The sequence below is a fragment of the Berkeleyomyces rouxiae genome, assembly GCF_048999995.1.
Source record: "Berkeleyomyces rouxiae strain 22BRR77 chromosome Unknown BrBRR77_ptg000007l, whole genome shotgun sequence".
Classification (NCBI taxonomy): domain Eukaryota; kingdom Fungi; phylum Ascomycota; class Sordariomycetes; order Microascales; family Ceratocystidaceae; genus Berkeleyomyces; species Berkeleyomyces rouxiae.
The window spans coordinates 383,899-399,575 of record NW_027396497.1 but is presented as its reverse complement, the minus strand read 5'-3'; the positions used below and the strand labels follow the sequence as shown (position 1 = coordinate 399,575).

Genomic DNA, 15,677 nt, shown 5'->3' with positions numbered 1-15,677 from the left:
CCTGCTTTTTCTTCTCTTGTGTCGCCTTTCTCAACTTCTACTTTTGGGTCGTCTCCTGTTGTTGCCCGACTGCCTTAGCCGCAGCTCCAGCGTAGCTCATTTGGGAGACAGTGCCTCCGGACGCGTTGGACTTTGTGTCCTTCTCCTTGGTTGGGCCGGGCACAGCCTTGTCCGGAGCCTTGCGGTTCGGCTCTGCTGGCTTGGTCGCGTTGGAACCGCTGGCGCGGAAACTGACGACCCATTCCACCAATTTGGGGACGAATTGTTCGTCCATCTCCTTGGAGAGCTTCTCCAGCTCCTCAGCGTTCTTCTCGAAGAATTCGATGGTTTTCTTGTAGCTATCGATTTTTCTCTCCATGGCTAGGGTTGCCTGCTCCGCGTCCCTAAAAGCGCGTTCAAAACACGCGCCGAGCTTTTCCTTACCTCCCGTCATCTTCAATGACTGAAGACAGGTCAGGGAATCCGTTTATTGTATTTATTTAATGTAAAAAGTCGTATTTGTCTCTGAAAACACCAAAGGTGCCTCTTGAAAGGTGTTGTTGAAAACGTTGTGAAAGGTGAAGAGGGAAGGTTGGAAGGGTGTGCAAAAAATCCCTCACGAGAAGAAAGATTCATAAAGGCTCTCACCGCTCAATCTTCTAACAAGTCCTATGGTCTAGTGGTATGACGGTCCCTTCACAAGCAAAACTTGCGGTGAAGATCCGGGACAGGTCCTGGGTTCGATCCCCAGTGGGACTAGCGTTTTAGTTGTAAGCTCGTCGCGCAAGCTCCGGAGTGGATTTCCTTTTTTTTTCTTTTCTTCCTCTCAATCTAGACCCCGAGTTTCGCACCTGGTAGTTTAACTGTCGTATGCCGAGAATACCTCGCGGAAGCCCCGCCGACACGCGCCCGAGTCACCAGAGACGAGGCCGGGGTTCCCCCCCACGAGCTGCGTCCTCGACCACCTCCTGGCCTCGGCCGGCATCAGGGCATTTCTAGCCCCGGCAAACCACCCCTTAGGGTTCGGAGACACCGATGGTGGCAAGCTGGGTACGCTCAAGAGGCTACTCCCGCACAGGATCGCCACGAGCCTCCCTGCTAGGTGCAAGGGTTGAGATGTCTCTGACCGCATGTTGGAGGAGGGACAGCCTGGTGGGTTCCTGGCCTGGCTGGAGGTTGCCCATTCTGGTCCTCAGGGGGTGATGCTTGTCGAGGGAGGCGATGCGAGCCAGCGCTTTGTGCCTCAACAGGTTCAGGGTTGTGGGCGCGGGTTTGATACCCGCTTCTCGGAGGGCTGCGGCGCGAGAGGTCGTCCTATACACTGGGGCGATGGTTTTGGCCATCTTGACCGTGACTTTCTGCACTAAGGCGATAAGGGTGGCTTGGTCCGCTGCCCTAGTGGCAGCCTTCCTGGTAGGTTTGGTGGGGCCGTGGTACCATACAGCCGAACCGTAGTGGAGTGTGGGCGATGCAGCGGCCATCACTGCTTGGCGGAAGTTGGGGGTGGGGATGCTCCGCGTGGTTCTTGTCATCGCTTTCGCGTGGTTGATGATGCTGCTGGCCCTGTTGGCCCAGATGTTGAAGTGCTCCTTGAAGCTGAGCTTCTTGTCCAGGAAATAGCCCAGTCACCTAGTGGTCTTGTTGGGTTTAATTGAGTGGGCTCCGATGACCGTTTCCGATTCGGGTGCCCTATAGAAATGGAAGTGTTGGAGTCCCGTTTTGTTTTCGGCGATGCGGAGTCCGTTGGCGTGGCACCATGTGATGTCGTCATGTGCGCGCTTAGTTGTTGCTGCAGTGGGCGCTTAGAGGTTGTTGCCTACACCCAGGAGGGCGACGTCATCAACATATCCGAAGTATCGCTGCGAGCGGTGGTCGTGTAGTGGTGCTATAAATAGCAGGAAGAGAATGGGGAATACAGGAGAGCCCTAGGGGAGACCGTGTTGGAGCGATCGCGGTTCTGACAAGAAGCTGTCGATTCTGATGGCGGCTTTTCGTCCGGCGGCGAAGTTGGCTACCCATCTGCAGACCCATAGTGGCCAGCCCTGTTCTTGGAGGCGGCGTGCCAGGCGCCCTGGAAGTACGCTGTCGTACGCCGACTTGATATCCATGGTGATGAGGGTTGCTACTTTTCCCTCGTTCCACGCCTTCTCGATGTCGTTGATTAAGCATCTGATGATGTCCTCAGTGGATCTGGCTTTGAGGCCACCCAGGAGCTGTGGCGGGATGATGCGGTTGGGTAAGGCGCAGTTGATGAGGCGACGGGCCATGAGTCTTTCTAGACCTTTGCCGAGGCATGGTAGCAGGGAGATTGGACGCCAGTTGGCAGTGTCCGACATGTCTTCTTTGTGGGGCTTGGGTATCATCACGACTTCCGCCGTTTTGAATGTTGCAGGATGTGTGCCGTGGATAATGCATGCGGAGAAGAGCAAGATTATCCAGGTGCGCCATGTGGGGCTTTGCCACACAGTCTTTGGGGTGTTCACAGACAGGCCGTCTATGCCAGGAGAGGAGTTGGGGACATCTAGGAGGCAAGCATACACTTCATTCTCAGAGCTGCAAGCTTCCTGGGGGAGCTCCTGGCCTAGAGGTGCCTCCATTTCCACAAACGGGAGATCTGGGGCCCCGACCTCTGGGGCCAGCTTCGATCGGAAGAACGCTTCTGCTCTTTCCTCAAGGGAGGAGAAGATGCATCCATTGTGTATGAGAGGAGGAGGGGCGAAGTTGCTCTCTTTCTTATGCCACCCTATGATTCTGTGTGCGTCCCGGACATGTTTGCAGTCCCTGAGCTCCTTAAGTTTTTGTTGTCGTTTGGCTCCACGCCCAACCCTCCTGAACCCTTTGAATATTTGCGTTACCTCGGGGTCGTCGTCTGGTAGCCGTCGTCTCGCGCGTATGAGTGCCAGATGGGCGTCGTGGCAGTCTTCGTTCCAGTAGTCTTTTCGGGGGATCGAAGTTTGTGAGGATAGGGGTGGGTTGGCTTTCTGGTGGCAGGCCGCGATTGCGGCTGATCCAAGGCGTGCGCAGGATTCTACTTCCTCTAGGCTGGCCATAGCCATTGGTGGCGGTGTGCGATCCAGGAGATTTAAAAACGTTTCGCTTGTCTGTTCGTTGAGGGGAGGGGACCTCCGTCAGTCTGGCTGTCGGGGTCCTTCGTTGAGGCGAATTGTCGTGAGGATGGACTTGTGGTCGGAGGCTACTTTCAAGTCTTTTCTGATGTGCGCGCTAATGGACGTGCGGTTGGTGAGGACCAGGTCTAGCTGGTTCTGTCGTTCGTGGGTGGCAGCAAATGGGGGAAGTAGATTGTAGAGCTCTTGGGCGTCCATCCAGTTTTCAAAATTTTCGACGTAAGCGGTTCTGGTGCCCGTGTTGTTCCATCGAGCCGAGTGGATGTTGAAGTCACCCGCCAAGATGGCGTTGGGGGGAGGGTAGAGGCAAGGAGTCCACTGACATCATCACCGTTCAGGGAGCCTGGTTGTCTATATACGTTGTAGACGGAAAGGGGTGGGTTTGTTTGGATTCGTATTGCGACCATGTCGCGGGATGTTAGGGGCGTGGGGAGTTGCCAAGATTGGAGATTGGCACTGATGCGGACGTAGGTGATGCAACGGGGTCGACTGTTTCTGTCGGCTGTCCATGGCATGCACGGGACGAACTTCAAGTACCCGGTACGGCTCTTGGTGTATCGTCGTTTAGCTCCATTTGTGACCCAGGGTTCTTGGACAAGCACAATGTTGAAATTGCGCTTGGCTGCAAGCTCTAGGATAGCGTCGTGGTTGGGGCCGGATCTTCTGACGTTGGCTTATAATATTGTTATTTGGTGGGACGTTCTATTGCGTCGTCTTTGTTGCGTGGTGTTTGGGCGGACGGAGCCGCGGGAGTGGTTCTGTGTTGTAGACTACCTATTCATCATTGATCATGGACAGGTCGCAGTCGGCATCGGCACCAGAGGTGCCTTAGGTGTTGGAAGTCTCAATGTGTCTTGTCTCCGTAGTACCGGTGGGAGGGGTCGATAACACAGTTGGGGTGGCGGGCATTGTTTGCTGGGTGGCACTGATGCTTTCAACCAATGTAGCCATGGTGGAGCTCATCTTGTCGGCTTCTTCGCGGCGGATGCGTTCACGTCGCATCTTCTTGTTAGTGAGACGGATATATTCGACATATTCTTTAGTGGGGACTCGGAGGCAGCCGTGATCGTTAGTGGGCCACAGGGGGCAGTCTTTATCCGTGGTTTCGTGCTTCTCGGAGAGGCAGATCTGGCATCTGATGATGCTATCCTCGTGGCATGGGCCAGAGTGTACGTGCTGGCCACACTTGTAGCAGAGGGGATCGCTCTTGCAGCGCAGGTGGGAGTGGGGTCCGAAGCAGTACTTGCACGTCGGGCTTCTTGCGGCCGGCTCATAAGGCCGAGAGATCATGGACATGCCAATGCGGAACTAGGGGACCGCCTCGGGGAAGAAGACCATGTAGGTATGATCTTCCTGTCTTGTCGGTGTGGTAGGACTTGAAGACCCTGGTGGTCTTCTGTCCTGTGATGTCCTCGACGACTCGTTTAACAAGATCGTCGGTAGCGTTGAACCTCTCCTCCGTGTCCGGGTCCAGGAGGGAAGTCGGGACGCGCTTCAAGACGTAGCCCTTTTCAGGGAGTCTGAAGGTGATTTCAGCCCGTAGCTTGTCAGCTATGGCTTGGCGGCCCTTGAATATGGCCTCCAGCCCTTCAATTCCGTTGGGGAAGGTGGCGAAGCCCTCTTCCAGGTGTGCGGCGTTGGTGACAGCTTGTTCCAGTCCGTGGAGGCTGTTGATAGCCTTGACCACGTCGGTAGTAGTAGCTACGGCAAATAGTGACCCAGCGTTCGGAAGGATCCTGATGCGGGTGTTGTTGGGAGTGGCGGCCCTGCGAGGGAGGGTCATACGGGCTATGCCCTGGAAGCTGGCGTTGCCATTAGCATTGATTGTAACGCCGTTAGACTTGGGGAGGTTGGTGGTTAGGGCGTCTCTGAATGACTTCGCTTTCTAGGTGTTGACGTTGGGGCTAGGGCTGATCCCGTTGTTGGTGTTGGCGCTAGCGGAGCCGCTCTGAGCTTGGGGGAGTTTGTCTGGGCCCTGCGCTTGTTGACGGAGGTCGTGTACGTCTCGTTTACGATGGCGCAGAAGGCGTCCTGGACTTGCGCGACTACACGGTCGCGTTAGTCCTTATCGGTGATAGTGGGAGCCAATTACTTAAGGGCGGCGCCCAGCTGGTCGAAGAGAGTACCCATTTCTTAGATTTATCGGTTTTTATTGTGCAAAGCATTAGCCAGGCTACCGTTTATATTCTTGAGTTCGTTGAACAAAGGTATCGGCGCGTTGGCGTTGAGGTCGATGCTGTGGTTGCGTTAAGTTAAGGTAAGGGTACAAGGAGTGCACGTGGCCATATGTGGCGCACGTGACTTAGGAGACCCCACTACAATGTATGAGATAAAGCCCCTAAAGGGGTCTCAGGATTCGAGACCATTTATTAACGAAAGTTCTTTTCTGGGCCCCGAGTGATGTGAGAAAGAGAAAGGTGTCGATAGTCGGGTTGGCGTTCCCGTCTTTTTATTCCGTCGCGCAGTCGAGTTCAACGTTCTAGTCTGTTTTGTCGTTTTCATCTATATTTTCTACCTCAGCAAGGAGGCGTTGATGTTCTTCAAGTGTTTCCCTCCATTTCGCCTTCTGCCTCTCATGTTCCTCCTTGGTGTGGTTGCTATATCTACAGTCGGGTTTCTTGCAGATGTAGCATCGGTATGCCCTTTCTTTTTCTCCGGTGCCTTCTTTTCTGCCTCTGTTGGTCGGTAGATTATTGCGGTACCTACGGTCGGTAAAGTAGGTGTCCTGGGTATGTTGCGGGTAGGACTCGGTGCTCGCCGTGTGGTTGATCACGGTCGTTTTCAGTCTTTCGACTAGTACCCGAACATTTTCTGCCGGTTGCATGATTGCCGGGTGGCAGGCTTTGACTTCTCTGCAGCCCTCAGTAAGTTTATTGATACAGAAGTATTGGTTACGGAGGGTGGGGTGTAGTAGTGGCCGGAGTGCTTTGACCTTCTCCAGGAATATGTTGAGGCACTAGTGCAAGTTCTTGTAGGGATTTTCGTTCTGCACCAGTTTGAGTGTAAGTCTATTCCAAGTGGCCAGTGTCTTGTTGTTTAGGATAAGCCCTTCGAAGTTTTGGCGGTAGTAGTTGTAGACCTCTTCGTAGGGTAGATTGACTAGTTCGTCGGCGTTGTAGGCGGTTCTTGCGCGTCCCTTGAAGAATTGAGCGAGGGCCGCAGTGCGTGTCTTTCGCGACAGTTCCATGCTGTCGCACATTGTTTCGAAGTATCTAAGTTTCAGTTGGAAGCTTTCGTCTTCGTCCCCACCGAACTTTTCGGTGTCGGTGATGAAGTTCATCAGGTTCCTGACTTGCCGCATCATCATTTCGGGGTCGGCCGGAGGTGGATACTGGTCAATTTTCTTCTTTTGGTGACCGGATGGGTTTCCCCCGCGGTGCGGAGTTTGACCCAGGTTACGGGGTTCCTCGGGTTTAGGTCCCGTTTCTAGATGGTGGTCACCAAAAGGGGAAGGGTAAATGTTCAGCTCCGTCTTAATAACTGGCTCTATGCCGTAGTTGATGCTTGGCTGTCCGGAGGGGCCAGCAAGGAAGTCGGTGGCTGCGACGGTGGCCTAGGCTTGGGCAGGAGCAATGGGGTTGGTTTCGGTTTCTTTGGTAGAGCCTGTCTTCATGTATTTAGACCGGACTGCTTCCTTTTCGGCCTGTGTCCATTGATGGGGCTCTTCCTCGTTGAGTAGTTAAAAGAGCGTGTCGGGTACGGTGATCTTCTTGTTACTTTCGGCCACGTATACGCCGGAGGTCAGCAGTTTGGTACGCAGGGCCTGGCGAATGCGGGGTTCGAGCTCCTTGAAGTTATGGAGGGTCCATCTTTTAAACATCTCTTGAAAGAGTTCCCACAGAGGTTCGCCGTGGTTATCGTCAACGTCGATGCCTCGGATGAAATACTCGGCGTATTCGCGCATTTCGGTGTGTGTGGCCGTTGTCAGTCTAATCCCGCTGTCCCATTTGCGGCATACTTCACTCCATTCGGAGCGTTCCGCTGGGGTCATATGGTTAAAGGTGGTCATGTTGGGTAGATTGTTGTAGAGGTTGGAAAAGTTGAAAGTTGATTGAAGGTAATAGAGTTTGATCTGTTCAAACTGATCAGTGTGGGTTGACTCCTGTCATACTTGCGTGACAAAATACGGAATATACGTCGTACGGTGCTAGGCGCAAGATAATCGTCAGGGAGTCAGTTGGTTCAGTCGTTGTTGTCTATTATCTCCTTCTCCAGCCTCATTCCATCTATCGTGATAGCTATCTACAAGTGGGGTAGCACCATATTGTGCTCACGTGACCGCTACCAAGTGCGCATACCGTGCAGTCACGGTGTGATGTGTACATAGCGGAAGAACACCTTTGTACAGTCGAGTCAAGTCATGCTACATCTGAGAGCGTGTTGGGCCATTATGTCTTTATTCATGTGGGTTCATTTGCCCAGTTAACAGATTGATATAAACTCTTCCTTTTCTTGACACAGGAATGTGCACACGGCGTAAGAATAAACAACAACAACGACACAGGAATGCAGTCTTCCTGATCCTAACGCACGGTTCCCCCAAACATGTGGCTAAGTCAACTTTAATTGATGACCTTGCTTTTGGACGGGAAGGATTTACAATGAATAGACAGAGGCAGCTTGTGGTTCAGGGGTTTGGACGTACAAGCTGGAGTTGTGTGCATACATAACTAACTACATGACTAGTTAGTTATAACTATGTAGAACTTGGTACTGCGCGTATCACTATCTAGAAGTGATGGTGTGCGAGTGAAAGAGAACTAGCTGGCTCTATAGGATATTTCAATGCGACTACTGTCACACACACAATAAAGTCAGCAAGGAATGATGCTGGAATCAAGTAAAGCCTTGTATCCAAAGAAAAGAAACACCGATAGCCGGTAGCCAGTATAATGAAAGTGGCCGTGTGGGCAAGATCTCAGAAAACACTACACCTGAGCCCAATGCGGAGAGACATAGATACTCAGGCCCATAGCAAAAGTAAACACCGTGAAAACTGCACAGAGGGAAGCAAAAGCAAAACAGACAGTAAAACACACAAGCCAACCCAGAGATACAAAATGGAGCATCACCCAAGTAAAAGCGAAGCAAAGAAAGCGCGAGAGAAGAACAAGAAAACACACGAATGCGTGAGCTAGGTGAAGTCTTCAGATAGACAGACAAAGAACATGAAAGGAAGCAAGCAAGAGAAGACAAAAAGAAATACCCCCTGCAGAAACAACGAACAGGCAAATGGCAAGACATTAATGCGTACATTTCAAGGCCGAAAATCCAGCGAGGATGCGACTCACTGTGTAGTGCGTTGATGGACTGCTCCATGTAGATCTTGAAGAAAAGAACAGAAGAGGCAAAGAGAAAGTAAATACAGAGCGATGAGGGGGGAGGGAAAAGAAGAAGGCACAGAAACAGAAATGCTCACTGTGAAACCATGACCTGGTCAGCTTCGGGCATCTGTGTCATGGGACTGATGTTTTGTTGCGGGTAATTCTGGCTCGAATGAATGCCCAGTTCGCGGAAGAAGCGCACAATCATCACGATATCGCTCTGGCTAGCGCTGCACTTGTGTGCAAAGCTGAGCAGCGTGTCGAGCGCCTTGGACGTGTCTTCCACTGACGGGGAGTCTGGAATCCCAGGCGCCGTGCTCTGCTGCGGCGGCGAGTGCGCGTACAGGCTGCCGTGGCTGCTCATGCGGCGCACCTGCGGGTCGATTGGGTAGTCTGCAGCGGGGCGCACAGGCGAGTTGTTGACGGACGCGTGGTACTTTGCGTTCATGGGTTGCTCGATATCGACGACAGAGCATGTTTGACTCCGCGGGCGCAGGAAGCGGCTATCAGCCAGCATGAAGGCGCCCACGTTGCTGTCGGGTGAAAAGGTAAAGTTTTCCTCGGTCGCAGACTCGCTGAACGAGGTCGTGTGCGATATTGGCACTGGCCTGGGATACTCGATAGCGCTAGCATCGTAGTAGGTGCTGGTGCCGGGGTAGGGTTCACGGCCGGTGGCGTCTCGTGGCGGATAGCCGTGGGTCTGGGAGGAAGTAGCAGACTGCTGGGGCGAAGAGCTGGCAGCAAGCTTCATGGCGGGATCAGCCAGGTGCGAGATAGACATGCGCTGGGCCTCGGTGCAGACATTGCTGGCGGCCGTCATCCGCTGGCGAGGGGACATGCGCTGTGGGGGAGACATTCTGACCGGGGCATGAATCAGGCCGTACCTTATCTTGAAGTCGTCAGCCCAGACTGGAGTGGGCTCGAAGCCATCTTCGGCCTTGTTGGAATTGCAGTTCATATTTTGCATGAGGCGTTGTGCTTGAGAAATAATCTCTTTGCTCTTCAGCGGAGTACCGCGCTTCGACATTCGGTTAGCCCAACCAGCTAGCTGCCGTTCGATCTCGATAAAGTCGGCTTTTGTGCATGGCCGCGCTTTGTTGGCGCGGGTCATGTCATCTTCGGTCAGATATTTTTCCTTCTTGCGGAGGACCTTGGACACGGTGCTACAGAGAACAGGGGAGAGGGTTAGCCACAAGTCAGTTTCGGAATGGAGGCATCTTGCACTTGCTGAGAACCAAGAATCGTGTTTTCTGGATGGTGGGCAGCTTACCTTCGCTCAACACCAAACATGCTGCCAATCTCGGTCTGTTTCTTCCACGGGAATTTCTGGTGGTACAGACACATGCGGCGGCGGTCATCGTCGGTGAGCATCTTGCGGGGACTGGGGGCCGAGTTTGAGCGATGAGACTTTACAGTTTCAGGCATCATGGTGGGCTGTGTGTTCAAGTCGCCGGCCAGCATGGTGGGCCAGTGTTGGTTAGATGATACCACCAGCGTAGGCATGTCTTGTGAGGGGTGCTGGTAAGACTGGTGATGGGCTGTGGCCTCCAGGTTTGGCGGCGGCAGCGAATGCGGCGCGTGGTGTTGCGAGGCTTGGTTGCTGTTACTGAAAGAGAGGGGCGGAAGCGTTGGCGGAGGCATGGAGCGACCTAGGGACTCGGAAGGCAGCGGTAGGCCGTGTGTGGGAGTGCTGTACGGGTAGGCTCCGTAGTCGGAAATTCCGCTGGCAGGATACGAATTCCCCATGTCAACCCACGGCGAGTGACCAGGATAGGAGGCGTTTGGGGACATCTGTGAGGGCTGGTCCATTTTGGAGCAAGCAGTGAGGCCAAGGTGAGGTGCACGATCAAAGGCGCAAGGAGGCGGAATATTAGGAGCGAAGAAAGACCCAAAGAGGGAACAAAAGTATCCCTTGCCGCGAAGCTCAAAGGAGTTGATCAGTATAGCTAGACTGCGAGAACTAGCACACGAGGAGGAACCATAAAATATGACTGGTAGAGTAGAAAAGACGAGCTGGTTTCGGCGCGTAGAAGGGCCGGCAGCTCAGGGAAGATGATGATGCTGATAGCTGAAGGAGATTGTTACAGTCGACAATGTGCCTGTGATGGTGCAACAAGGAGAGCAGATGGACGTGAGATAGATCGGAGATCAAGTGCAGGTTGATATATGAGGCAAGCAGATAGATGTATGAAGACTCGGGTACGGAGGAGTGGTGGGTAGCATCTCTATACTTATGGACATGAGAAGAACAAGATGAGCAGGTCCCTGGAGTGAGGGTTGGGACGATATATGTACTTGTGCATGTTCGTTGCAGTCTATATGGTGGTGCAATGTGGAGGAGGACCAAATGTGTATAAAGACAAGGCCAGACGAGCTGTCAGATAGTAGAACGTCCTCCAGATTCAAAGGCGCAAGACTTGTTCAGGGTGCAAGTGTGTACCTTGTCTACAGGGTTCCTGGCGCACTACACACAATCCTTGTACAATTACAGACAAGTATACAGCCATGGAAGGCAAGGCGGTTGCAGAGGCGGCCAGGTGAACAAGCGGCCAGACGGATGAACGGCCGGGCATACAAACACAAGTAGTATAACTAACTAGAGGCAGCGTGCAAGAAAGAGGGCTGACTGGGAAATGCCATCTTTCTGAATTGAGAGGGGCTCACTCAAGGGGAGGCGCAGGGCGAACCAATCAGTGCAATGGGCAGGAACATTGACAGGGGTGTCCCGGGATACAAGTTCAAGTATACGGCCCCGGGGGTGCAGGCGGGGGAAGGGGAGGGGGGAGGGGTGCGGGAGGTTTCACTTGCCAAGAACTCAACAACGAAGAGGTTGAAGTTGATCAACCATCACAACAGCCAGCCAGCTAACTACATCCAATAGAATAATATACATAATATCTCTCGGCTTTCTTCTCTTTTCTCCTTTGCCATTCAGGCTTGATGTGAATGCAGATGTGGTGGTCTGATTATTGAGTTCCTTTAGGCTTAGCTTAGCTTAGCTAACATCCTAAGCCGGGCTGCCATATGCTCAAAGCAAGCATTTGGGCGTAAGCGACGACAAGTGTGGAACAAGTGGTGGAGGAAGCGAATAGTCTGAAGGGGTGGCATAGACAGGATGAGAGGACTTGTCTACGAGCTACGAGGAATAGAGAAAATGGGGGCAAGCGGGTATCTGTCAGCAAAGATACATTGTACCACCTTTGCTTGCAAGAGGACGCGGCTCTAAATCCATCCCACACAGAGCCGATAGCCAAGATTCGGACAGGCCATCTACGTGTGCAAGCATATACACTAGGTTGTCGCTAGAACTACCGCCAAGACTGGTTAAGTGGTAGAATAATATTGGAATGAATCAGGATTGACAAGTAGCGGCAGCCACGGCACCCGTACCAGCCCCTTCAACAAGAGCACGTAACAGAAGATGACCGTGAGGGTATTCCAAGAATACGCCAGAACGGCTAGATGAGAGGGTGGCAAGCTTTCCTGTGAAAAGGAGAAGAAAAAAAAGAAAAAGCCGTGAAAAGGGGGACAGTTCGTGCCCTACAAGTAGAGGCTTCCGAGGAGATGTTGCAACTACATACATGCCTGTGTGTGTAGCTAGTTACCTGTACAAAGATACATGCACCCCACGGCCAGCCAAGCATGCAATCGCCCGGTGATGTCCTTATTACTCCAAATGGCCTATTAGAGATGCCTTCAAGTCTGGCCTGCTCAGTGAGATATGAGAAAAGTATACAGGTACACACTTAGATGTGTAGCATCAAAGACGGCCCTTGGCCGATTGCACAAGTGACACTCGCGGCTACAGGGTTCAATCATTCTACCTGGCAACATCCAGACTTGCTCGCACTTTTCTTTCAGTCAAAGAAGCATTATCTTGTATATTTATCTGTCTGTACATATGTATACATGCGTTGGTGCACACGGTTGATCTCTATTCCTACATGGTTATAACAAGACAAAAGCCAGGGACCCCGAAGACGCAGAAACAGAAGAGCTGAAAGAAAAGCCCATACAGGTAGGGCCCTGGCAGCCAACGTCAACCACAGACATTCATTCCTTGAGATATTTGCATGCCAACGCAGGATGGCCAACACACAGATACCATGTGAGGATATATGCATGTTTTCATTCACCTTGGTCAACCAACTGCTTCTTGTAGCGGGAGTGCCTCATGGCTGTGTGTACTGTCACTTTGTATAGCTGGTCAACTACAAAATGTTGCTAGTAAGCGGCAGAGCCATTAAAACGGCAGGGACAAAACAAGAGAGACACACAAGGCAAAACAACTCGTCTGTGACTGAGTGACTTATTGGCTCCTTGTCCTAGACCCCCCCACCCACCCCCCTTGTGCCGCCCATGTGTCTTGTCTGTTGTATTTGTCTGTGTGTTTTTCTTTTCTCTCTTTTTCAGCTCAAAGCGAACAGTAGCAAAAAGGAAACTTCCCGGACTAGAAAAACCAGAGGAAATGTTGTTAACAGGGTCTGTAGAGTTGGACCTGAGCAACTTAGATCAATGGCCTCAGCACTATACGCTTGTGTATGATAAGTAGTTAGCAGTGTCACAGGAACTAAGCAGGGAAGAGGGGTTGAGCGAGAAAAATAAAGTAAAAAAGAGAAGAAAACACAAGCAACAATAAATTGATGGGAGCCAAGGGGTTTAGTGGCAAAAGGCTTGGAGGTGAGAGGAGGGGTGGGCGTTATAGTCAATACTACGTATCTATGTACAAAACTACAGATATTCATCTTGTACATATCACGGCGGAGGCCCTACAGGGTGGTACAAGCACTTGTACAAACTATCCAGACCCTAATAATAGCTTTGACCCTAATATACTGCACGATCAATGACAAAAAAGAGAAGCTGAATTTTCTATCTCGACAGAGCCCGTTGGAAGAAAGACCTCAAAAAGCAGAGCAAGCAGAAATGCAAGGCAGTTTGGCAAAATGAAATAGGGCTTTCAAAGTTGCCGGCATTTAGAAACGCCTCTTTCACGCGAGCGGGGGTTGATGGGTCATTTTCTTTTTTCCCTAAATGGCTGTTAAATTCAGACAGACATGGCGAGCTTGCTGCAACTATGATTCATAAGGATCTCGGACTTGGGCAGGACTTTCCTTTCTGTTCGGACTCAGAGGTTTAGCGCTCAACAGCAAGGAGAAGAAAAGAGAAGAGCAAAGAGAGGCATGGATAGTTGTGGAAAAATGCATCTTTATTTCTGTTCCCCTTCTGGTCATTCCAGCCGACCAAAGGTTACAAATACAAGTGACAAGTATTCTGGTGAAGGCGAGCTATAGGGGATTGGACCTTCTGTAGTTATTGCAAGTTTATCCTTGTAGTTAGTTATGCTTGTTTGCCAGTATCATCATCTCTACCCCTCCCTCCTACAGTCTCTCTCATGTTGATGTTTTCCAAGCTCAGGCCCAAACGCCAACCTGTCAAAAAAAACAACTAGTAAAAGAAAAGAGAGACCATCCAGACACACACATGGCGGTGGCTTGCGTGGAAGATGTTTCGCCGCCATTTGACATGTCTTGGATTACTTCCGCAGTCTGACTTTTCTCTCCTAGCCTCTCACATGTTCTTCCGATACTCCCGTGCTCTTACTTCGGAGTTTAGCCGTTTCGCTTCTATTTCCACGCCGAGATGGCTCACTAGTAAGACAACTTGAATCGCTGCCATGACCTGTGTCTTTCAGGTGCCGTTGTTTTTCTTTGGCGGACTTTGAGAAGGTCTCTTCCACTCCTGAATGTCTCGAGCTTTAGCTTTGAGTGATTTCTGTAAAGATTCCATCAAGCGACATGGCTTGGTCGAGATATGGCTGTAACTCTCTGTTGGCTGTGACATGGGCCTGAATAAACCTTTTTTTTTTACCAAGATTCATGCCTTTTTGCCCTCCCCTCTTTCTACTCAACTACTCCATTCAGCTGAGGCAACATGGTGTGTGAAAAAAAAATGACAGACTACAAAAGGCTACATCCACTGTCCTATCTATGCCTCCGGCTGCGGGCTGATTGGCCTAACAGTTGCTCGTGTTGGGCACTGTCGCGGAGAAATACGCCAGCCTATCATCACCAGTAGGTATGCAGCTATATGAAAAGGTCAAAATAGGTAACTCAACCGACCATGTAAGACTAAGACAAATACAAGGCTTACACACCGTTGAAACAAGAAATATTACCGAGAGAGGCTTATACACACAAATGTAAATACTGGCAGATCCTCTGGCTTTTGCTTGAATAGCTTGAGCCAGCTAGTACAAATAACTACCTAGTTACATGAAAGCTGGTAGAAAAAAAAGCCAGCGGGGGTTCTGCTAGCTCTTTTGTCGTTGCCATATTAGCTGCTCACTCATGTTCACTGCCCTTGGCATCAGGCATAGTATGGCAGGGAGAGCGACATACCATTGGTCAATAAACGTAGTTTTTACGTTGAAACGTATGGATAGCTAGCTCATACACACATGACGGCAGCCGTCTCATGAGCGAGGTGTGCCGGGTCAGACGTCGACTCTCTTGACAGCTATGTGCCAATCTTGCCGTACAGTCGACTTGTATATGGGACAACGCCAATGAGAGTGGTGGCACTGATCAGTACGTACAGTACAATGAGGTCCATACGTTTGTATAAAATGGCGTCTGCAGTGCATGAACCGGAGGTAAATTGCCTATACGCAAGTATATCTCTGCACATCAAGGACCCGCGAACTATACGACTCTCCACGATGTTGTGTTTTATTGGGCGGGACATTGGGCGTGGGGGGAGAAGGCTACGGAAGTGAAGAGACAAGATTGTACATTGTACTTGTAGGTCGACGTCAAGGGAGCCCGGGCGGTCATAAAAGCAAGTAGTTGACTGATATAGGCATAGAAGCAATGTGTACATATGCTACTATCTAGTTATGTCTGTTTGTGCTGGTACGAAAAATACTTCCTGTGCAACCGAGCAGCTCTTTAACCGGGTATACCACGGCAAATTCTCCGGCATTTAACCTCCTCTCGTGCGTAGAGCGTGATGATTCACCAAAGCCGGCATCCAACATGCAGTGAAGTATCGCAGAGATCACCATGCACAAATCTTCATGCTGCGCGGAGGCAAAGAAAAGGCAGATGCCGAGTCTGGGCTTGTTTTCTTTAGTAGTGTGCTGGAGGCTGAATTTCCAATTGGAGGCGATCCGTGTTTTGTTTCTTTATCTAGTTGTTAGTCAAGTAGTCGAAAGTATTCTTTTCCTTTTTTTCTTCAGCTGCTTACG

General features: G+C 51.2%; 5 protein-coding genes across 5 annotated transcripts; all 5 read right to left on the bottom strand.

The window, feature by feature from the left end:
• Positions 1 to 37: 37 nt before the first annotated feature.
• On the bottom strand, positions 38 to 433 carry BROUX77_005885 (uncharacterized protein; the record flags this gene model as incomplete). Its single annotated transcript, XM_073750807.1, has 1 exon — positions 38 to 433. One exon carries the CDS (start codon positions 431 to 433, stop codon positions 38 to 40), a length of 396 nt encoding a protein of 131 aa, XP_073603755.1.
• Positions 434 to 1,904: 1,471 nt separating this feature from the next.
• BROUX77_005884 (uncharacterized protein) lies at positions 1,905 to 2,576 on the bottom strand (the record flags this gene model as incomplete). The annotated part of the gene is made up of 1 exon (XM_073750806.1): positions 1,905 to 2,576. One exon carries the CDS (start codon positions 2,574 to 2,576, stop codon positions 1,905 to 1,907), a length of 672 nt encoding a protein of 223 aa, XP_073603754.1.
• A 1,356-nt stretch (positions 2,577 to 3,932) lies between these two features.
• Positions 3,933 to 4,887, bottom strand: BROUX77_005883 (uncharacterized protein; the record flags this gene model as incomplete). Its single annotated transcript, XM_073750805.1, has 2 exons — positions 3,933 to 4,412; positions 4,489 to 4,887. The coding sequence occupies 2 exons, from the start codon at positions 4,885 to 4,887 to the stop codon at positions 3,933 to 3,935; spliced, it is 879 nt and encodes a 292-aa protein (XP_073603753.1).
• A 1,173-nt stretch (positions 4,888 to 6,060) lies between these two features.
• On the bottom strand, positions 6,061 to 7,113 carry BROUX77_005882 (uncharacterized protein; the record flags this gene model as incomplete). The annotated part of the gene is made up of 2 exons (XM_073750804.1): positions 6,061 to 6,657; positions 6,805 to 7,113. The coding sequence occupies 2 exons, from the start codon at positions 7,111 to 7,113 to the stop codon at positions 6,061 to 6,063; spliced, it is 906 nt and encodes a 301-aa protein (XP_073603752.1).
• A 1,406-nt stretch (positions 7,114 to 8,519) lies between these two features.
• On the bottom strand, positions 8,520 to 10,237 carry BROUX77_005881 (uncharacterized protein; the record flags this gene model as incomplete). Its single annotated transcript, XM_073750803.1, has 2 exons — positions 8,520 to 9,591; positions 9,699 to 10,237. The coding sequence occupies 2 exons, from the start codon at positions 10,235 to 10,237 to the stop codon at positions 8,520 to 8,522; spliced, it is 1,611 nt and encodes a 536-aa protein (XP_073603751.1).
• Positions 10,238 to 15,677: the final 5,440 nt, after the last annotated feature.